The sequence below is a fragment of the Condylura cristata genome, unplaced genomic scaffold, assembly GCF_000260355.1.
Source record: "Condylura cristata isolate star-nosed mole 26May11 unplaced genomic scaffold, ConCri1.0 scaffold00016, whole genome shotgun sequence".
NCBI lineage: Eukaryota > Metazoa > Chordata > Mammalia > Eulipotyphla > Talpidae > Condylura > Condylura cristata.
In genome coordinates, this window is record NW_004567117.1 from 16,536,130 (window position 1) to 16,559,542 (window position 23,413).

Consider the following 23,413-nt stretch of genomic DNA (forward strand, 5'->3'; position numbering starts at 1 on the left):
TATATGGACATTTCTGCTACTAAAGTTCTCAGTATTGATTCTATGAGAAAACATTAAACTCTGATCACTTCTTGAAGAATATTAATACATAGGTATTAATGTATATACTTATTAGTTGTTGAAATCTTACATGAAACCGGGCTATCTGCTCACGATCCAGAGGCTTGGTCACTGACAGTTGTCCTGAGATGGGGTTGATAATGAAGATACCAGTTGGAGGCTGGTCTGCTCCTGGCCCAGTGACACTATACCGCAGTGACAGGTTTTTATCTCTATCAGACCTGATCTGAGGATCAAGAAGACAATCGTATTAAACCACAGACAAAATGAGCTCATTGTCAGAGACAAGACATGTCCCAGCAAACCACTGAAACTTTCCTGTACCTCTTTGCTTTTTGGTGATAGGCTTCAAAAAGAGATGTCACCCACCACCAGGAAGGACTGGAGGCAACATTAACATCTAAGAGATCACTCTCTCAGAGTAGGGCAAAATGTCCAAATTAAGGAATGTTAGGTTTTAAACAGAATCAAATTCTATCCTAGGAGTTTCTAGGTCAGAATATTTAACCTAGTAACAAGGATCTAATTTAATTAATGTAAAAATTGTTTATCTTTTTGTGTCAGGGTAAAAATAATTGTCTAAACATGGTATGAAATAGCTTCACATGGTACTTCTAATACTACAGTTGAGCCTGGAAGTCAGCTTTCTGTACTTGTACAGACATTATTCATTGCATCCAGAACTTTCCCTATCATTTGAAAGTAGGACTTACTATTAACAAAGCACATGAAGAACGATTTTAAAATACACTTGTTTACTCTGAAAAATTACACCCATTTTAGGCTCATTGTCTTCTTCAAATACAACAATTCTCAGGAAAAATAGCTTTACAGATGAGCGGGCACAGGAACAGGTTACAGGAGAGGAAGGGAAAAGGCACTCGAGAAAAAAGACAGCAATGCTGTTTAGAGGTGATAATAAGATTTCTGTATGCATCTACTGAATGTATACTGAATCTAGTAATAGAATTTAAGTTTTTAAATTTAAGACAAAAATCATCTTCTTTCTTATTCACTAGTAAAGTAGAAAATAGAGAATAGTTAAGTTGGAATTTATGACATTCCTTGTTAAGCTTGAATTATAAATAAATGACTAACAAAGTACAGCTTTTAGGAACTAGAATGCTAAATAAATCATATACGGAAACATATGCATTCTAATAAATGGGAATATAATGACTCTGTGTTATGTTCCTTTTGTAACAAACAACAGGTTGCTAACTTTACTAAAAGTGGGAGTATCTGTATTTCTAATTTCTCTGCATCCAATCCATGCTTTTGAAGTAAATGGGTTAAAAAAAAACCTTGTCAAATTTTGAAAATCTGTGTTTCTACACAGTTCCACAGATTCTACTAATGGTATCAGAGGTCATTTTTTTTTTTTTTTTCTGTAAGAAACTTCCAAATGGACTCGGTGCTGCTATTTTTAGTAACGATTGCCCTTTACGCTTTCTTTGGGCCAGATGCTATCTGTAGAGGGCAAAGCTCATCATGGGCAGGGCAGTTGCAGACAGAATCTAAGGGGTGGGGGTGTTGTGGGCATGGGTAGGACATAGCTGGGAACACATGTAGTTCAGATGTAAATATTCGCATACTGAACCAGCTTTAATATTCACACTGCACAGAACCTCAGACAGCTTTCCCTAGAAGTAATCCACTAACAACAACAACCAAAGATGAGACTTTTTACCATATTATAGATAGATACTTCATTTTGAAAAATATATTTGAGGTGTGCGTGTGTATCATAAGGTAGGGTGTGTTTGTGTGTGTGTGTGTGTATATATATATATAGTGTATGTGTGTGTATATGTGTGTGTGTGTGTGTGTATACACACACACATTCTCTCTATATGGATATACACCTCATGATATATATACCATATACCTTGTGATACACACACACACACACACACACATATACCTTATGATATACCCATGTGAAAAATATAAACAAAATCATTTGTAATCAATACACTTAATCATTTAATATACCACAGGGACCATCAAAATTGTGCCACCCTACCCTGACAAGCTCTTGAGGGAAAGGTCCTCTGGAGTTTTCTGGTAAGTTGATTGGAGGGATAACCCAGTCTCTCTTCTGCCTTTGTAGGTACCCATTGTGCTTAGTCAGTTGTCTTGGGAATACTATTTCTTCAATTTCTTGTGATTCCTTTGTATTAAAACATAATAAGACATTCCTGAATATTAGGAAAAACAATTTCTAAAAGTACATCAACATCAGTGTCTACCCGATAGCACAGGGATCACTGTTTATTACACAGAAGAAAATAAGTCTGGAGGCCCTTTCCTCCCTTATTAAAAATAACAGAACACACCATTAAATTTTGGAGTTTCACTTTTCATTGAAAAACTGAATTCCAAACAATTAATTATGTGACACAGCTGTGTAAACTATTTGCAGTTTCCATAAACCACCTCAGATAGTAGTTAATATTGAGCATAATTTAATAGTACCCTTTTATATATTTCTCATTAGTTTAAACCACAGTTCAGGTAATGTGCTACTGTACATTAAATTTAGATCTTGATGTGCTAAAATATAATTTGAATTCCAAGAGAAGTTTAATACATACTGCAAAGGAATGTCTCAAATATTTATGACCCTATTAAATCCCACAGAATTAATGCTGTAATTATTCTAAACCTATGTCAGCCATGATGGATGCTGTAGATGACCCACTTTGCACACTGGGTATTAATCTCTGCTGGATGTCAACATTTTATTCTATTTCTCCCTATATCTGTAGACGTTTTAGCCATTAGCTCTTGCTGCTTCAGTGCAAATATCCAAGCTAGTTTGTTGTGACACAGTGAAGCATCAACAACAAAAGCACTCTTTCGCTAGATTAGTTACCAGTCTCACTTTATATTACCCAAATAATATGATTCTCGTTAGAGTTAACTGATTAACAAATTGTATTTCACATAATGAAAACTCAACACTAGTGTAAGAGAAAAATGCTATCTTTTAGCTCTAATATATCTAGTCATCTTTGATTCTGAAATATGTATATCACATTTAAAATTAAATACAAAAGAATGTGGATGTTCCTGTTGCTCACAGTTTAATAAACATACAAAATATAAGTGAAATCAAGAACTTTAGAATACCTGAATATGATGCCCTTTGTTTTGATTTCATTCAAAGAACTAGAATATTCAGAAAATCATGTTATCATAACTTAATTGAAGAAGTTATTGTATCTTATTTAAAATTCCCAACATAATGACTGACATAAATAAGTGCTCAATAAAGGTTTGTTGCAGTGAACTGAACTGTATTCTTTGGAAATATACCATATTTATTTCATCTTGGCTCTTAACAATTTCCACCAGAGGGAGTATATCATTCGTTAAGAGTCTTGTCGATGGTATGTATAATTCATACTCTCTAACTGGATTATTAAGGGACAAGACAAAAACCCTATACTCCTTGCCAGAAATGCTTTCCTGTTACTACCATAAATCTAATAAATTTGACTGGTGACATCTTACAAAAAATTGCTTGTTTTGCGCTTATATTTAACAGATTGTAAAGATTCTTTTCAAATACAATTTCTGATTGCTTATAATATACTTAGTCTCGGTATCTTAGGAGACAGAAAAACAACAAAACACCATTAAAATAATGGAACGTTGATAAAAATTCAAATACTGGCCACCCATAAATGTGATGTAAAGCAAATCTGTATTTAATTCCAACTATATGAGTAATTTTCCAAAATAATTTCAATGCCATACTTGGATACTTTACCTTTACTGAATCATCAGTTAAGGTTGGCTTGAGGCTCAACTTTACTGCTACTTGCCACTTTTCCTGAGTCTCTTTGTCTTGGGCATATATCAAGAACTTTGCATGCTCAGAGGACAGGGGGAAGCTTCTCACAGCATACACCATGCCATCTTCATCCACCTTAAAATCAGCTGGTTCACTGCTTTCATACTGTACTTTCCTCTTTCCATTGCAGTTACTGAATTTCACTGTAAAAGATAATAAATACATATGCCTAAATGTACAATAAAAGCAAAACAACCAGTACCTAAATCAATATACTGCTTAGGTTAGAAGCTAAACACAGTAACTTGAGACATGAAGGTTTTATTTTCACATTATTAAAGAAATTCTAGACAAAACCACAATATGCTTCTAAGTTGTTTTCTGCATCAGCTTGTTCCAAATCCCTTTCCCTCATATATTTCTAGAACCTGGGTGATATGCCCCTAGAATCCCCATGGTCTCACTGATACTGCCTGTCATTCTCTAGTCCTAATCAATCTTTAGGCACCAGATACAAATTCACTAAGAAGAGAACAAATCCTCTTAGTGTTTATGCAGCAATCTGACATCTACTACCACCATGCAAATTGTCTTTAGTTATCATATATACCCTACACATTTCCTGATAGGGAGTAGTTATAATTTAAGACAGTATATAATCACACAGACACACACACACACACACACACATATCTTAGTATATAACTATATATGTGTATACCTTCATATATAGTGTTTAAATGCTTATAGAAAGAGAGCAGTTAACAGCTACTACTATTGAATGCACACTGTGCTGCAGAACTACAAGTCCTTGTGGTAATTAAAAGGAAAATGGTTTACAATTCTCTGCCTCACGAGGCTGATTAGAGTTCCATGAATGAAAATAAAGATATATCAAATATCCTTTAAAATGTGAACTGTCTTCAAAATCTAAAGTATTTCAGTCTTAGTTATCTGTCTTACCTATAACTGAAAGATGAAAAAACTGTTTTATTAAAACAATAGCAACACGCTAGTATATTATCAGATAACTAAAGTTAAAATACATATTCATAAATGTAGAGCTAGACTTATTCAAACTAAGATAAAATTATAAATTAATAAAAGTAGTCTCTGAGGTATATATTTCCTAATCACTTTTTGAAGGAAAGTTGTATGGCACTGGCATGAAGGGATTAAAGAAAAAGCAATCTACTTCTGTAAGCAAGTGATGTTATATCCTGACCACAATTATACAAGCTACAGTATGGAAGTGTACATTTAAACAGGTGCACATTTAAAAAACACAAGCAAAATCAACTTCTGTATTTCTGAAGGATTAAGTAAAATTTTTATGAATTCTTTCTACCTCACGTACAAACTGATGACAGTTCTTCAGTTTTTGGGTTTTATTAAAACAAATTCATTGAGGGCCCTCCCTGCTGGCACAGTGGGTTAAAGCACAGCACTAAGAAGCCAAAGCTACTTCACACGAGTTCAATCCTCGCCCCAGAGATGACCCACATGGTGTGGCAGACCTCTCCTGACCCGCCTGCTGCTCCCCTCAGAAGTATATGTCATCAGTCAACCTGTTTTGCTCCCCACTCTGTCTCTGATGAATCCTCTCACTGCCCCTGCACCTCTGGCTTGCACCCCAATTTTGTATGCATAAATAAGTAAATCTTTAAAATAAAATTCATTAGGAGGTGCAAAACTATAGTCAAATAACATACATGCTTATTTCCCTTAGTAACCACTAACTCCTTATAATGGTAAATTCTAAATACATTATTTTCCATATATTCTCACGTATCTCCCCATTCATCTTTCATACACTTCAAATTGAAAATCAAAGTTGTGTTACACTCAATTATATGAAAGCAAAACATTTGGAGAGGTGGCCCAAAAGATACTTTAGGCCACCATACTTGCCCTGTGAAAAAACGAGACTCCTTCCCAAAGAATGATGCCACATGCTGCTTATCTTTTATGACAGACAATAAAAGTGAAATTTGGGGGGAGCCCTGCTGAGAGTTCAAAGTACTACCTTTTTATATAAAAAGCACCTTTTTTTTTTTATCATGAGAGGAATTCATGACACCTAGAAGCATGTAATATGGGTTACAAAAATACAGTCTTCACTTTTTTACCACTCTAAACTGGATTGTTGTGTCCACTTTTTGTTGCTTCAGGTCACTGGCAGCAGCTCTTAAACTAAGCCTCTGTTTCTTCCTCACGTCTCCCCTTGCCATGTCCCCATTTTTTTTTTTTTGGAGGGGGGAGAATCCACCCAGATGTCCTTCGGGAGATGGCAGTCTCTGTCCTCATTTGAGATGGTTCCACATTTTTATTTAATTTTGTATTTTCTGCCCATGGAAACACATGTTAACATTTTATTTTTATTGTAACAATGATAATAAATGGCTACTTGTTAATGGTTTAATGTGAACAGCTCTTGTCTCCATAAGGAGAGGATAAGCTCATTTTGGCTTCCTGTCAGTGAATCCAGAAATGATCCCGACACTATAAATGTTCATTAAAGGTCTGTGAGCCAACTGTCTAGGTTAATTATCTTCCAACTTTTCAAAAACCAGGCCAGAAACTTGGAAGTAAGTTCAACCTGCTATATAGCAACATTCGGCAACAATCACAAAACTCAGGGACTTCAGATAGCTTGACTTTGGAAGTCTGTGAGTAATGAAAAATGTTAAAAAATGAAGTAAAATTTGTTGAACATCAGGCGCTGTACAAGAGACTTAAGATTGTGATATATATTTTAACAGTAGCCTCCTAAGGTGGGAATTGTTATTTCTGCTCTACAGAAGGGAGAAGGAAATTCAGATCTATACCCATTGCTGTTGACTTTTCACTCTTTCCTCTACAAGAATTCCAGTAACTTAAAAGCCATGAGCGTAATTTAATTCAAGTTACTAAAACTTAAATTTCCAACACAACAGCAAACGGAATGAAATGACAAAAGAAGCCAGGTAAAGGTTGCAAAGAGAATGATGTGAGAGTAAATTGCGTATTAAAAAGGAATAAATAGAATGTCCTTCAGAGGGAATAGCTGGATCCCCCCCTAGGATGTGGGGTGAGTGTGCAACAGGCAGAAAAGAAATGCACACACTGTTGTCATCACCAACTATTCTGTCCACTGGGTGTTCAGTTACCTGTTTGGACTCAGGTGTCAGAATGATGCAGGGGGGGAAAGAATGTGAAATGACACACAGTAAGAATTAAAAATTGTACCATTTTCTGGGGCCCTCCCTGGTGGCACAGCGGGTTAAAGCACAGCACTAAGAAGCTAAAGCCACTTCTGCATGAGTTCGATTCCTGCCTGCCCTGGAGGTGACCAAATGGCGTGGCAGACCTCTCCTGACCCGCCCGCTGCTCCCCTCAGCAGTGTACTTCATCGATCTGCCTGTTCTGTTTCCCACTCTGTCTCTGGTGAAGCCTCTAGCCGCCCCTGTTCTGTATGTACAAATAAATAAATCTTTAAAAAAAAAATTGTACCTTTTTCTATAAAGGGTCTCTGCACATTCTATGAATGAGAAGAGGTTGATCTTAGAGATTTTAAAGCTGGAGAAAATAGTGTGGAGGAAATTAAATAAAGGTCAGTTATTTAAAGTCAATTAGTTTGTCTACCAGCCCTGCACCTAAACTATAACCAATATATGAATTGGCTTAATATATCCGTTAAATTGCTTTGCTATTTTTCTTAACAAATGATAATTCTCATTTGTTCTAATATTAAATTTCTACTTAATAATTTTATGTTATTTCTCTCCATAAGCAGAGAATAAACTTATTTTGGCTTTAAGTAATGTTATGTATTACATAGTTTCCCTTCTCTAGTCAATTAGGGGACTCACCAAGTTGTCCTTGGTAAAAATTAGTCGTGATTTCATCCTGTGAATGTGTATAGTGATGGTGTGATTCATCAGTGACAACCATATTTTACTGTTTTCAAGTTAGTCAATTAAAAGGTTTACTAATTTCAATGGGTGTGATGGATTGAATTCTGCCCCCCAAAATCCTATTGAAGCACCAACTCTCAGTGCCTTTGTACTTGGAGGGATGGCCTTTAAAGGGAGTGATTAGGTAACTGAGATCAAATGGGTGGGTTCTCAGCCAATATGATTGGTATTCACTTAAGAAGAAAAAGTTGGCTAGAAACACAGAATGACTATGTGGGTCACAGAATACCAAGAAGGACGGTCTCAAGAGAATCCAAACTTCCTGACTACTTGATCTTTTACTCCTAGCCCTCCAAAATGCAAGAAAACAAACTTTGCTGTTTTAAATCATTCAGTTCACAGCACAAGTGAGTAGTGCATGAATTCCATCTATGAACCACTAGTCAAAGTATATTGCCTATTGTTTGTTTGTTTCACTTGTGACTTAGATGCAGCTAGAATATTCAAATATTTGACAAGATTCACCTCTGACCTATTACCAAGTACTGAAACTTGTTCAAAAGGAACTAATAGAAGTTAGTTTAAAAAAAAAAAGTGTCAACTTGCTATGTAGAAGTTACTAACATATACTAATAATTTCTAAATTAAGTATATATATCATTAATAGCCTTTTAAAAAGATTTTCAGGAGGACCATGACACAATATGTCTTCAAAAATCTGTGTAACATAAAAAGGAAAGTAGACATAAGTAATTGGAAGAAAGAAAGAGATTATCACACAACAATACAGCTTAGTCATTTGAATTACTAAAATTCAATTTAAAATTGAACTTTGGGGCCCTCCCTAGTAGTACAACAGGTTAAAGCGCAGCCACTGCAGCAAGAGTTTGATCCCCTGCTAGGGAGGTAAGTCTTTTTTTAAAAACTGAACTTTGAATATGAGGGAAATAAGGCTTAGTTAACATCAGGCACATGCAATTCTTATCAGAGGAAAGACGTAATTCACTGGAGCCAAGTTGTTCCTGTTACTAAAGTATATTCCTAGTGGATGTTAGAACTGAGTATCAAAATAAAATTCTCAAATTTTACAAAACATGAAGCAGTTTTATCACATTTTATATGATTTTAAGGCGATGTATTCGTGAAACTCTTTTGCATGAGTCTGTAATTGTGAATACATGACATTATTCACTTCTCAAAACTCAAGAGAACTCACCACAAAGAGTGGATCCTGAACTATTGACTTTAAATGTACTAACACTTGTGTAACAAATGTGTCATGCTGATGGAAAATAATAACAAGGAGAACAATAGGGCTGAATGGGGGAAGATAGGAAACTATGTACTGGGTGTTCAATTTTTCTGTAATTCTATACCTAAACTGGTCCAAAAATAAAGTCAATTAATTAAAAAAATTGATTCCTTATAGGTGATGGTCTAACCTATCATATTAGATATTTGAAAGGAATGGATAGTTGCCAGTGTCCTCAGCTTCTTGCAAACATATGAGTTCTGATGAATTGCCTGAAGGTGATATTAGTTTGAGCAGAAAATATAACTGAATCAATAACTTTACATAAACCCCATAGGTGTCAAGATATTGAGCTTGTTTTTAATTAAATTCATAATATTTTATCAAGCACATGTGGTACAGTTGGAATTCTATCATTTAAAACAATCAAGGAATTTAACTTGAAATATTTTCTGATAAAACAATTATCCTTGCATTAAAAACTAATTTTGTTGAATGCTCAGATAATTTGAAGCAGAAACTTTAGAATTCTTAACAGGAGAAAAGGACATATATTTCCCAGACAAGTAAAAAAATCTTGCATGATCCACTGATTATTTAATTTAAAACAATTCTATATACAAATGTTTGTAGCTAAAAGCATCATAATATTAAACAAGACATTATTTATAATTAAGAGTTATTGCATAGTTTTCTTATATAATATGTAGTTACTTTATCCTAGCCTACATGAAACTTTGTTAACATGATTAATACAAAATTAAACATCAGGGAAATAATTATTTTAAAGTACTTTTTTATACTTAAAGCAATACCTCAAATTAATGCTAACCATAAAACCATAATATCCTTATAAAATATTAACAAGAAACCACAGATCTTATATATTAAATGTATTAGCAGTTAATAGCACTACATAAACTATATGAATGAAAATATGCAGAAACTTACATATGGTTTATAATTTTTGCTCAAGTAAAACACACTGCATTTAGAAACAATTATGGGCACACTAAAATATTTTTGTCTCTAAATATGCCTTTGGCTTGTTATTGGTTTTTTCCCCCCACATTAACTACAATTTTTGAAGGCACATTAGAAAAACAGAAATAGTTTCATAGTATTAACAGTTTTTCCATGGGCACAGGGCAATATTTATTAATGAATTAGATATCTATTAATGAAATGAGAGTTGTCTCAGTAGCAGTATTTTTTAATCTAGATATAAATTAGACATTCAAGTTCCAACAGTGATTTGATCTTTTTATATATTGTGAAATTATTACCACCTCTAGTCTAGTTAAAATCCATCATCACACATAACCAAAATTATTGGGGTGGGGGAGGAGTTGGGGGAGTTTGAAACCTGGCAGGTCTACTATCATAGAATTCTTCAGATATATAATACAGTATTAATAACTATAGTCCCCATGCTGTTGTTTTATACCCATGACTTATAGCTACAAATTTGTACTGTTTTAACTTGTTCTATTTCATCCACCCCTAGCCACCTACCTCTGTTATGCACCAATTTGTTCTCTTTATCCATGAGATAAGGTTTTTTGTTTGTTTTTAAGCTTCACATATAACAGAGATCATATATTTGTGTTTTTCCGTCTGGCTTATTTCTCAGAAAAATTCTGTCCCAGGTATGTACATATCACATTTTTTGATCCACTCACCCAGTGATGGACATTTTAGATTACTCTTATCTTAAGCACTGTAAATAATGTTGCAATGAAAAACACAGGAATACATATACCTTTCAAGTCAGTGTTTTTGTTATCTTTAGAAAAATATAACCTGATGTGGGACTTCTGGATCAATGGTAGCTAAAACTAGATGATTAAAAATTATTTAAATCACCCATTTTACTGTTTTCCATAGAAGCTGTACTGATTCGCAATCCCATTAACAGTGCCTATAGATCTCCTTTTTACATAGTTGCTCCTACTTATTTCTTGCTTTTTGATTATAGCCATCGTGAGGTGATTTCACAACACTTTTACTTATAGATTCCACTAGAAAGTGGTTACTGAAAAGCAATAAATTTGAAAAATATGCTAGGCCTTTTCCTAGAACAACTTAATTGTCATTCTAGGGTCTACAGTAGATAGGCTAGAATTATTGATATGAACCTTAATAGAAAAGTTATTACACTTTCTTTAGGAATGTAGTTAATTAGAACATAATTATAAGAAAAATGAAATATGGTGTTTTGGGAAACACTATTACATGCACCTAGAACCAAAAATTCTTAAAGACTTTTTAAGAACACTTTAACTTTTGTAATGGTTATTAATACTGGCTGCCCATATGTTTTATAGGCAAAGATTATTATTTCTATAAATACTAGTAATTTTTTATTTCTACAAACAAGACACAACACCAATAATCCTTCCCCAAAGTCCATTCTGCTACCTTCCTGCTTTGCTACCAACTTTCCTTCTTTAAAGTTCTACAGTCAGTTTACAAGTTTGTTTTGGCTTGATTTTGTCTTTTCCTTGGCTTTATTTCTTTATAGTCTGTGTAAGAGTAAAATCATCTGGCATGTCTCTCTCTTTGTGACTTAATCTGTTTAGCACAATCCCCTCCAGTTCCATTCATATTGTGGCAAGACTTCATCTTTTTTTAATAGCTGAGTACCATTCCATTATGTCTATAATACAACTTCTTAATACAGTACTCATCAATGTTATTGGACACTTAGGTGGTTTCCATAGCTTGGTTATTGTAAATAATGCAGCAGTGAACATAACAGTGAATATATATTCCCTCGGATTAGGTTTTTCATATCTTTATATCTTGGCAGGGGGATTGCTATAGCTTATTATATCTCTATTTCAAGAATTATGAGAGGAGCCCTCACTGGTGATGCAATGGGCTTTAAAGTACAGCTCTATGAAGCGATCCAAAGCCACTGCAGCAGAAGTTTGATTCCTGGTCAGGGAGCTGACCCACATGGTACAGCAGACCTCTCCTGGCCTGCCCACTGCTCCCCTCAACAGTGTATTTCAGTAATCTCTTTGTTCCACTCCCTGCTCTGACTCTGGTTAATCCTCTTCCCCCCCACACCACTGGTCTGTACCCCAGTTCTTGTATGCATAAATAAATAAATCTCAGAAAAAAAAAAAAAACTTTTAGAGCAACCTCCACACTCTTTCCCACAGAGGCTGAGCCAGTCTATGTTGCCCCCAGCAGTGTAAACTTCTTCTTCTTTTTTCCCTATAGCTTTGCTAACACTTATTGTTTCTTGTCTTTTGATATAGGCCATTATTGAAATTGTGAGGTGGTGTCTCCTGTGGTTTTGATTTCCCTAGAGATATCATATTCTTGATCCTTACCATCAATGTAGAATTGACTCACAAAAGCTGGTGTCAGCAAATGGGTGCAGATAATTCATTACTTTTTCTCTAATTAACAGAAATTTCTTTCCTGTCATGACTCAGGGAAACAATTATTAATTTCATGGTCCTTCCTTTTTCTATACCAGAATTATGCTGAAATTCCTTTTGAAAATGCAATATATTTCAAATCCTTTCATATGAAGTATTTTAAAGTAATGATAAACTTGACCTGAAGCATACATGGATATTGCTCTTCTCAGTTTTTTTCTTTAGAATTTAACATGTAGCATCAACTATATATCACAAGTGATTAATTTCAATCCTTTGCCCAAAGGTGAGTTTTTTACTTCAAATCTGTTAAGTATGTATGTGCATTTTTTTAAAGATTTATGGATTTATGCATACAAGAGCTGTTGTACAGGCAGAGGTGCATGGGGGCAAGAGGATTCATCAGAGACAGAATGGGGAAGAGAACAAGCCCATCTTCTGAAGAATACTGCTGAGGGGAGCAGCGGGCAAGAAAGAATAAGTCTGCTGTGACTGTGGGTCAGCTCCCTGGCCAGGAATTGAACTGGTGCTGCAGTGGCTAGCTTCATAGAGCTGCAACTTAACCCCTTGTGCCACCAGGAAGGCCCCTGTATGTGTAATATTTTTAAGAATAAGTTGGTGTGAGGCCACAGAGCAGCTTCTGTTTTGTTTTTTTTGTTTTTTTTTTAAGATTTATTTATTTATTCATACAGAACTGGGGTACAGGCCAGAGATGCGGAGGGTGAGAGGATTCACCAGGGACAGAGTGGGGAGCAGAACAGGCAGATCGACAAAGTACACTGGTAAGGGGAGCAGTGGGATCTCCTCTGGGGCAGGAATCGAACTCATGCGGAAGTGGCTTAAGCTTCTTAGTGCAGTGCTTTAACCCGCTGCACCACCAGGGAGGGCCCTAATATTTTTACAAGGTTTCACAGTTGTCAATCACGTTCACTCAAGTGCTCCAAAATGTCAGTTAACTGCTTTTTTTTTTCTGAATAATTCTAACAAATATAGTGAACACTATTCAAATACTCACTATCCACATTTTCTTTAATTAATGAGCACAAAATATGTTGTCCTTTAAACAGTTTATATACTCTGGATTATTAGCAAATATAGAATTCCCTTTTCTTTGCATAAATCTGTAGCCACTTATTATGTTGTAGAATTTGAGTTTATAGTCAGTTTTTTTTTTTAAAGATTTATTCATTTGTACATACAGAACTGGGGTATAGGCCAGAGACTCAGAGGTGGCGAGAGGCTTCACCAGAGATAGAGTGGGGAGCAGAATAGGCAGATGGACGAAGTACACTGCTGAGGGGAGCAGCGGGCGGGTCAGGAGAGGTCTGCCACGCCATGTGGTCACCTCCGGGGCTAGCATGAATCGAACTCATGCGGAAGTGGCTTTAGCTTCTTAGTGCAGTGCTTTAACACGCTGCGCCACCAGGGAGGGCCCTATCGTCACATTTTTATATACATGAGCTTCTCTGTGAGTAACTCACATAGACTCAGTAAGCATTCAGATTAAACCTGGGAGTTTATATCTTTAATCCATTTGTAGCCTTTATATGTTCATGCTATTAGCACCAGAACAGTCTTATGGAATTTTTGATTAACATCTTGTTTTAAAGTCTTAATTTATATAACTTACAGAAATTTGCTTCACTTTTTTTTTCCAGAATAAATAATGCTCTTCAAGGATTCTAACTGCTGTTTAATTACTACTTTGTCACTTTTTGATCTAATCACCCTTATGATTAGTACTGACACTGATAGGTGACATGCCATCGCTACCTCTCCTAACAGTATTATTCAAAAATGGTTCCTTTGCAATTTTTTCTACTTTCATTGATGTCCAAATAGCACACAGTTGATGATATCATATAGATTGGTAAAATAAACAATTTTGCAATTGTGTGTGATGTTTTGGCTTAAAGCATAAACTATGAACTCTTACAATGGCTTTAGAGCTTGATCAAACAGTGCTACACTTGATCTCATAAAGGAATTTTCTTCCTTTCCACTTAAGAGAGACTAAAATTCCTTCTGCCTAAAATGCTGTTTTGAGTGGGATATGGTGCCCACAAATGGCTGATCTATTTTGTCACTGAGGTAGGCATTACTAACGCTCACCACTAATTCCACTTTTTCTCCACTTCTATGACATTGAGAAAGAGTATTCTTCTCATCTGACTTGGACTTACCTATGACCAAATGCTTTGCTCCAGCCAATAAGATCTGGAGTAGACATGACATATATATGTTACTTTCCAGCAGAGCATTTAATCGATGTCCTTTTTCTGTGCATTGATGATTATGAGAGAATATGTTTGGTGGTAGTAATTCAAAATCAAAAGCCCTAGGGTGTGGCCCTCCCTGGTGGCGCAGCGGGTTAAAGCACAGCACTGAGAAGCTAAAAGCCGCTTCCGCATGAGTTCAATTCCCGCTTGCCCCGGAGGTGACCACATGGCGTGGCAGACCTCTCCTGACCCGTCCGCTGCTCCCCTCAGCAGTGCACTTCGTCAATCTGCCTGTTTTGCTACCCACTCTGTCTCTGGTGAAGCCTCTCGCTGCCCGAGCCTCTGGCCTGTACTACCCCAGTTCTGTATGCACAAATAAATAAATCTTTAATTAAAAAAAAAAAAAAAGCCCTAGGGTGAGTGAGCCACCGATGGAGAGCTGTCCTGGAGACACCTACATCCACAATGGAATTCACATGAAGGAGAAATCAATACTTTCGTGTTAGGTAGGGAGGATGGGCTCTTACTTTAGTTTAGGGCGTCCCAACTCATACCTGTCATGTCTGATGAGGTAGAAACCTAGTGACCTAAAACTCTCTCAATGCAGTAGAATTAGCATGAAGAATGTATAAAATGAAATTAATAAGAATCAAACTTACTGTAGATGAAACTTGTAAAAAAAATTCTTATTCCTAAGTAATGGAAGTTTCCTATCAAAAAAGAGAATGGTTTCATTGTAATATTTTATTACAATGAAGTTTACTAGAGAAGCTGTTATTTCATCCTTTCCAGATAAAGTCATGTAGCAGTCAACTAACATTTGTATACAAGTTGTCACAAATAAAAGGAGTAAAGAGTTATGATACTATAACATGAAATTGAAAAAAAAAAATAAAATATGCAATAGGGATAATACTGAATAATGATTTATCTCAAATACATGATATTTAAATTTTCAATAGTCCAACAATGTTATACATACAATTGTGTATGCTTAACTATTGGGAAAGCAGCAAAATCATTTCATTATCTTTGTATGTACTCTAATAGCTAGAAAAAGAATTTAAAAATTAGCTCTTCTTTACTTCATTGATATTCTTCCGCCAGGCATCTATGCCATAAAATTCAATGAAAACTCTTCCTTTTGATAGAATCCAGCTAAAAATATATAAAATTATCAGTGCTCAGGCAGAATGGTTATCCCTTCCCCAGAATGTGCCCATTAACAAATTACATTGAAATATCACTACCACTAATTAAATTACTCTGACAGAGCACAGGTTGCATACAAGCTCCTTTTCCCAGCTGTATGGTTATTAGTCTCTGAAATTTGATGCAATTTAGTTAGGCTCAAATTTCAGTCTACTTATGTCAACAAATAAGGAATCCTAATTTCTAATTTTGGGGCAAGTTTTTGCTAATTTTTAAAGAAAAAAAATTTTTTGAGAAAAATATATTTAACAAAAACCATAAATTACTGTGAGTTACTAAGTACACCACTAAGAAGGAAAAAAAAAAAAAAAACCCTACATTGTCTATATCAATTTCAACAATGTGGCCCCCAAATATGTCAGAGACCAGAAGGAGTGACTTGCTCCCGGTAAGCCCACCTTGCTAAGCTGAGCAAGCCAAGGAACAAAAGGAGTGAAGCATGTATTTTCTGAAACTTGAATATAGGGCCCACCCTGGTGGCGCAACAGGTTAAAGAACAACACTATGAAGCTATTCACAGACACTGCAGCACGAGTTCAGTCTCCAGCCAGGGAGCTGATCCACATGACGCAGCAGACCTGTCCTGTCTTGCCCTCTGCTCCCCTCAGCAATGTATTTCATTAAATGTCCATTAAGCAAACTAGTCCTACTGGTGTGACATGATATCATATTAACTAAACTTAAAGTTTACTGAACTACTAAATTCTTAAATCCCAGTTTGCTGGTAGTAAATTTATAAAGTAAAACAAGCTTTTACCCTATACCTTTAAAACAAATTAAGAAACATTTATTTCTTTGTTCACTATGAGAAAAAAATCAGTGATATATGAAGAAATAACCATGTATGTATAATAGTTCTTGAAAATTTGCCATAAATTTACATAACTCATAGTTTTAAAAGTTGATTCCCAATTATTACTGCCAATCACCACCAAGGATATAACAATTTACTAACCATGGGGAAAAATGCTGTAATCGTAAATTTTTGAACTTTCCACAAACTACAAAAATTTAATAAAATAAATATTAAAACCCATAGCATCATATATGTGATTTGTGAAAGCTGTCTACATTTTTCTGAATATTGGCAACGTGATGAATTTTAAGTATGTATGTAGGATTTCATAGACATTTTATCAAGGTTACTATTTCTCTAACAAAGTCCATGAAGTTAATCAAAGCAATTGCATAAATTGAACTGCCAGTGAAATTTAAGTAGTAAACAAAACTACCAAATTTAAATTAATTTCAACTAATGCATTGTCAATGTGTTTATTTCAGTTAATGCACTATAACCTAGGAAACATCACTGCAATTCATCTTTTTATTATCTTAGTACACCACTTTCTAATTTTTTAAAGAAAGCTACTGTAGTAGCATGAAAGTACTCTCCCATCCACCTAAGTAAATAGAATTTATTATATAACATTCAGTTCACACTGGTCTATCATCTGTAGTCAAAAAGATAAAAATGGGCAAGTAATTTGTAACATATAATAAAAATGGGCTATGATATTCAATGCACTAATATAACATTAACAAACAATTATTTAAAGATTATTTGGTTTTACATGCATGAATTAAAAACTGGAAAATACTGTATTAAAGGCCATTTATTTATATTTAGAAATTTATATTTATTGTGTTATCCAGAACAGATCGTATTCCAAAATATAGTCACTGGTTTAAAAAAAGACAAAAACATCCTCTTCAAAAAAGTGTTCTCTCTATCATAATCCACAACACCGAACCCTGAGAACACACCAACTCAGCAATCTTAGTAACTGGCCAGAAATCTGCTGCTTCAACTAACAATAACAAGCCTTATCCTCACTAGTGGGTTGACATTTCCTCTTGGAAAAATGATTACACTTTTACTTTACCATTCTCATTAATTACAACAAAGTGGAATTAACTGTCATACACGGTAACATTATGACTAACTCATGTAGGCCCTGCACAGTGAAATTTCTCTGTAAACATCTTGGGTGCCTTAGCATTCTAGCAGGGGCCAGTTATTTCACCCCTCCTTCCCAGGATTCCCCTGAAGCAATCATAACCAGCTCCTAAGTATAGTTAGGAAGGATCAAAGTGTCATTTTTTTTTTTAAGATTTATTTATTTATGCTTACAGAACTGGGGTACAGGCCAAAGATGTAGTGGGTGAAAGGATTCACCAGAAACAGAGTGGGGAGCAGAACAGGCAGACTGATGAAGTACACTGCTGAGGGGAGCAGCAGTCAGGAGTGGTCAGGAGAGGTCTGCCACGCCATGTGGGTCACCTCCCTGGCTGGGGATCAAACTTGTGCTGCAGTGGCTTCAGAGGGAGAGCTTCGTAATGTGGTGCTTCTAACTGCTGCACCACCAGGGAGAATCCAAAGTGTCACAGTTTTTACTTCCACAGTGCATGCACATTGACTGTACTCCATGTAAATGCATGAACAACTCTTAAAGGATTTTCGTTACATTAGCCAAGGTAATGACAAGTCAAGGATCATGTGCACATATTATTTGCTCCAATTTACCATTTTTCAATCTGTATGGATTAGTTACAATAAATCAAGTTACCCTGAAACAACATCCTGTCCTGTCCTGTCCTGTCCTGACAAGCAGATGCAATAATCAGATTAATCTGAATTTATCTTTTTGTCTACAACTCCTCAGAATGTTGTTTGATGATAATAAAAATACAATTAAAAAAAAAAAAACAACAACTACAGAGTAAATATTTAACATTCAGAAACCAAAAGAAAAAAGAAACAATAAGATGGCCAATGTAAGTAATTGGGGCAAAGGCAGCAACACCAACCACTTAAACACAAATCATGAATGACCATGACAATATGAATTTCTCATCTAGAATATTTTTTTGGGGGGGAGGGGTAAAAAATGAGAGCTAGGGCTCTCCCTAGTGGTGCAACGGTTTGAAGCACCACATTATGAAGCCACTGCAGCACAAGTTTGATCCCTGGCTAGGGAGGTGACCACATGGCACAGCAGACCTCTCCTGACCTGCCCACTGCTCCCCACAGCAGTGTACTTCGTCAGTCTGCCTGTTCTGTTCCCCACTCTGTTTCTGGTGAATCCTTTCACCCACTACCTCTTTGGCCTGTACCCCAGTTCTGTAAGCATAAATAAATAAATCTTAAAAAAAAAAAAATAGGGCTAGGCCCTTCCTGATGGTGGAATGGGTTAGGGCACAGCACTGAAGGCTAGCCATAGCCACTTCAGTGCCAGTTTGATCCCTGGCCCTGCAGGTGACCCACATGGCACATCAGACCTCTCCTAACCCATCCACTGCTCCCCTCAGTAGTGTATTTCATCAGTCTGCCTGTTTTGCTCCCCATTCTGTCTCTGATGAATCCTCTCACCACACCTTCACCTCTGGCCTGTACCACAGTTCTGTATGCATAAATAAATCTTTTAAAAAACAAGGGATAAAAAGCTAAGAAACTAGACAGAAAATGCAGGCATCCAGATAGTGTGACATGTTCTTCCTGAACACCTTGATCCAAGTACACAGCAACAGTAATAAAGTATAAAGAGCTAAAACAAGACAAGTCTCAAACATGCTCATAAGCAAGATGAGCATCTCCATGAGCCAAAATAAACAATATAAATTGTGACCTGGTTAAGAAGGAGGGGCCCTCCCTGGTGGCGCAGCGGGTTAAAGCACACCACTGAGAAGCTAAAGCCACTTCCGCATGAGTTCGATTTCCGCCTGCCCCAGAGGTGACCACAAGGCGTGGCATACCTCTCTTGACCCGCCCGCTGCTCCCCTCAGCAGTGTACTTTGTCAATCTGCCTGTTCTGCTCCCCACTCTGTCTCTGGTGAAGCCTCTCGCCACCCCTGAGCCTCTGTCCTGTACTCCAGTTCTGTATGCATAAATAAATAAAATTAAAATTAAAATTAAAAAAAAGAAGCAAGCAGGGCAACAGGAAGATCATCCGCAAGTGAGAGGAAGAAAGGAAGCACCTGGGAGACCATGTAATACTAAGGAATGGGGCTGGGGCTGAGTTGAGTTCATTCAATGACTGAATGAGATACAAAAACTGAAATCCCATTCACAGGACTGAAACCTTGAAGTAATTATACAACAAAAAATCTCATGCTAAGCACAGTCAACAAAACTGACAATCAGAGCATAACATAATCAAATTAATGTCCTGGAACATTCCCCTGGTTCTCCTTATCCAGTTGGCCACTCTTTCTCCATCTCTGAAAGATACCTTGAAGTTAAGGCTGGATCTTCACTCTCTTTATTCTCATTCTAAGTGATTTCAACCAAGTCAGAGATTTGAAAAACTACCTGTAAGAAGATGCAAGTTGAATAGCTATGTTTAAACCTTGACTGTTTGCCACATCCACTTGCATATCTAGTTGTCAACTCTAACAGGCAACTCAAACTGAACAGGTGCCAAAGCCAGCTCCTGATTCATTTCTGCCCTCCAGCAATAACATGCTTATAGATTTACCCTTCACCCAAATGCTCAGACTATAATAGGTCTAAGGGTTGAGCTTGACTCCTTACTCCAAATGTGTAATCTAACTGAATGTCCTATCAGCTTTACTTTCCAAATTCCTCCCCAATGTAGTAATTTCTCATCACATCCACAGCTATCACCTTACTACTAGTCATCATGTAGGTTGAATCACCATGAACGTCTCTTTCTATCACTTTCACTTTTCACAAAACCTGTGATGGCCCTTTTAAAACAATTTTTGTTAAAGCCCTGGTTCCTTCGCCTGAGTCCCTTTTCCTCTCCACCTGGCTGCCTGGTCCTTGCAGTCTGGTAGACACTGGTCCTTCTAATAAACCAACTGATTCCTGCCTCAGGTCCTTTTCTGTGTACTTAAAATATTACACAATTCAGAAGAGGGTAAAGAAAAAAGAAGTGGCAAAGACAAAAGTTTTCTTTCTTTTCTTATTTTTTTGAAATCCATGCAGGAAATTAAATTAACTGTCCAGGTTCATTTGGCCTTTTCTAGGCTTCCTGACTAAAGTTATCTTCCCTTAAAGGTTTTCTTTTCTTTCCATGTTGCTGGTATTCAATAGATGATTAGAATTGATTTTTTTTCCCCCACTCAAACCAGGTAAGAAGTAAAAGGACTCTGAGACCTTCTAATTTATGAGTGACTAGAAATGAGCAACTGTGAATCTTAGAATGCATTGAGGAGGGGAGCAGAACATTATGCATCTTAATAAGAGCTAAGCAAATAGAGAGCCACCAAACAAAAGTGTTTTCATGTTTGCAGTCTAGCCATTGTCCAGTAACTGCAACATGTAGCCATGGCTAGGAGGCCACAGATCACTCAGAGCATACTCTCTACTGCACCACATTGTCTTGCAGACAGCAGTGCTTTAGAAACTTGAAGGGGGCTGGAGGACTTCAGCTAACTACTCATTTGTGTAGGACAAGGCAACTAACAACAATGGCCAGGTATTGAGCCAATGTTCATTCATGTATGTATGGCTCATCTCAAAACTGGAGACAAGTTAAAGTTAGCATGAACTTGTGGGATCAGCACCCCAAACGTCAATCATAACTTTGCTTCAGCAAAGAAGGTTGATAGAATCACTTAATGTAAGGAAAAGACAAAGCTTAGGATGGTGCCTACTTACTCAGATCCAACAGCACTAGTTAATAATACCACATCAACTTGTTTTGTATATATACATGAATCCGTCTTTCTATCTTTATATAATAATTTATATAGATGTAGTGATATACTCTTAATTGAGTAAGTAATCAACTATTAGTCTCAACTATTTATGAGTCAGGAATTCAAAATGTTAATTTTCATTTGGATAGTACCTCTAAAGATCCAAATACTTTCATGTCCTTTCGTTTTCCTGTTCATTCAATAATTTCCCACCTTTACACATATGGAAACAAAACCCACATAATTTAAGTTACCCAATGACATGAAAAGCACTAGCACTGAATGAAATTTGAAGTTCGTATGTTATCCCGAGAAGCAGGCTCAGGGAACATGTGCATATCTGGTTGAACTGCCTGTACTAAGTTAAAATTAACCAAACTATTCCTCCTCTACCACTTAAGGTGTAGAGATGAATTTGTCAAGGTACCTCATCACTGGGATTTCAATTAGGAGGAAAGGCTTCAATCCCTAACAGTGAAGTAAAACAATATAACAAGATGGACAAAAACAAAGCTCTTGAAAATTGCATTTGAAGGGAGGAAGGGAATCCCTAAAGATGTAATGGAAATGGCAGCAGATTTTATTTGAGCGTAGAAAGATAAGTAGTTCAATATATTAGGCTGGGTTAGGTGAACTGTGGTGGTTTGGCGAGGGCCAGGAAGCCGGACAGAGATGAGCCTGACAGGCATCCACATTTGTGTCAAAAGCACTGCCAGAATCAGCCCAACCGTTTTTCACACAAGGCCTTTGTTAAGGTTAAGTTTTTAGGAGGGATTTTTTCCCCCATGTTTAGCAAGGTGTTTCTTCGGATAAACAGCGGGGGAGGGATCTTTATAGACTAAAAATGTCTTACTGAGAAAAGCATTTTCCAAGTAAACTGAAATCCATTAGGCTGAAAGAGGAAATGTTAACTCACAAAAGTAAAGCTCTGATTACTGAAGCACATGAACTGGACACAAAATTTAGGGGCTCTGTGTGTGTGTGTCTGTGTTTGTAACACCATCTCTGAGAGTAAATGTTATAAATAGTCATTATACTTATTATATAAGTATTATTTAGCATTTCCCCTCTTCCTCAACCCATGCATTAGACCTCTGAATATGACGACTACCATTAGTAACAATTTAAGAACAAGAGAATTATTCAAAAATACACAGTATTATATGCAAGCAATTATAAAGAAACACAATTGATTCCACAAGTCAAATAGTAAAATTAGATTCATTACATAACAAGTTTGCTTTATATTAAATTAGTCCAATCAATGGAGGCACTAAAAATGCACTTTAATTTTGAGTACAGTACAGTGGTAACTTTACTATATAATGAGATGAATTATTAATACAGCTAAAAGTTACAAAAATAATCTGTTTGCATAAAGGCCAATTCTAATCTTATGTATAAGTAATCTTCAACAAAACACTATCATTTTATACTCAATTGAGCCATGTCTTCAACTAGTCTGACATAGTGTTCTTTTCTTTGAATAGGAAGAAATTACACTGGTAATGAGATTTTTATCATTTTGTTCTTGTTTGGTGTGGGGGAAAAAAAAAATCAAAAGAGCAGAGAACTACAGCCAGCAAGCTCAGTTGTGGCTGTGGTGCCACAGGCACCAAACAACTCTCTAAACAGCTCTGGTTCTTCAAGCCTTCAGCTGTGACATGAGGGTGTCTTCCTTGATGACTGCTCATGCTTTTTACAGCACAGAAAATATGCCTACATAGTCTAAAATTCCATTGTATAACAAGTCCCTGAGTGAATATCACCACTGAAGATTGTATTCAAAACTCTGTGGTTTGTGTTTATTGTTGAAGAGCAGGTTTTAAGAAAAATACAGGAACTTTTCTAGGATAATAAGCAAAGCAGAAGGTTTTTACTTTACCAAAATTGTTTCACACATATTTTTCTGT

At 36.2% G+C, this 23,413-nt stretch overlaps 1 protein-coding gene across 1 annotated transcript in view; it reads right to left on the reverse strand.

The window, feature by feature from the left end:
* CDH2 (cadherin 2, type 1, N-cadherin (neuronal)) overlaps positions 1 to 23,413 on the reverse strand; it is a 194,971-nt gene that overhangs the window by 58,541 nt on the left and 113,017 nt on the right. The window contains exons 3-5 of the mRNA XM_004683804.2: positions 3,839 to 4,065; positions 2,087 to 2,233; positions 131 to 286 (exon numbers count right to left, since the gene is read on the reverse strand). Of these exons, the coding sequence (XP_004683861.2) occupies positions 131 to 286; positions 2,087 to 2,233; positions 3,839 to 4,065 (530 nt within the window). The remainder of the gene's footprint in view (positions 1 to 130; positions 287 to 2,086; positions 2,234 to 3,838; positions 4,066 to 23,413) is intronic.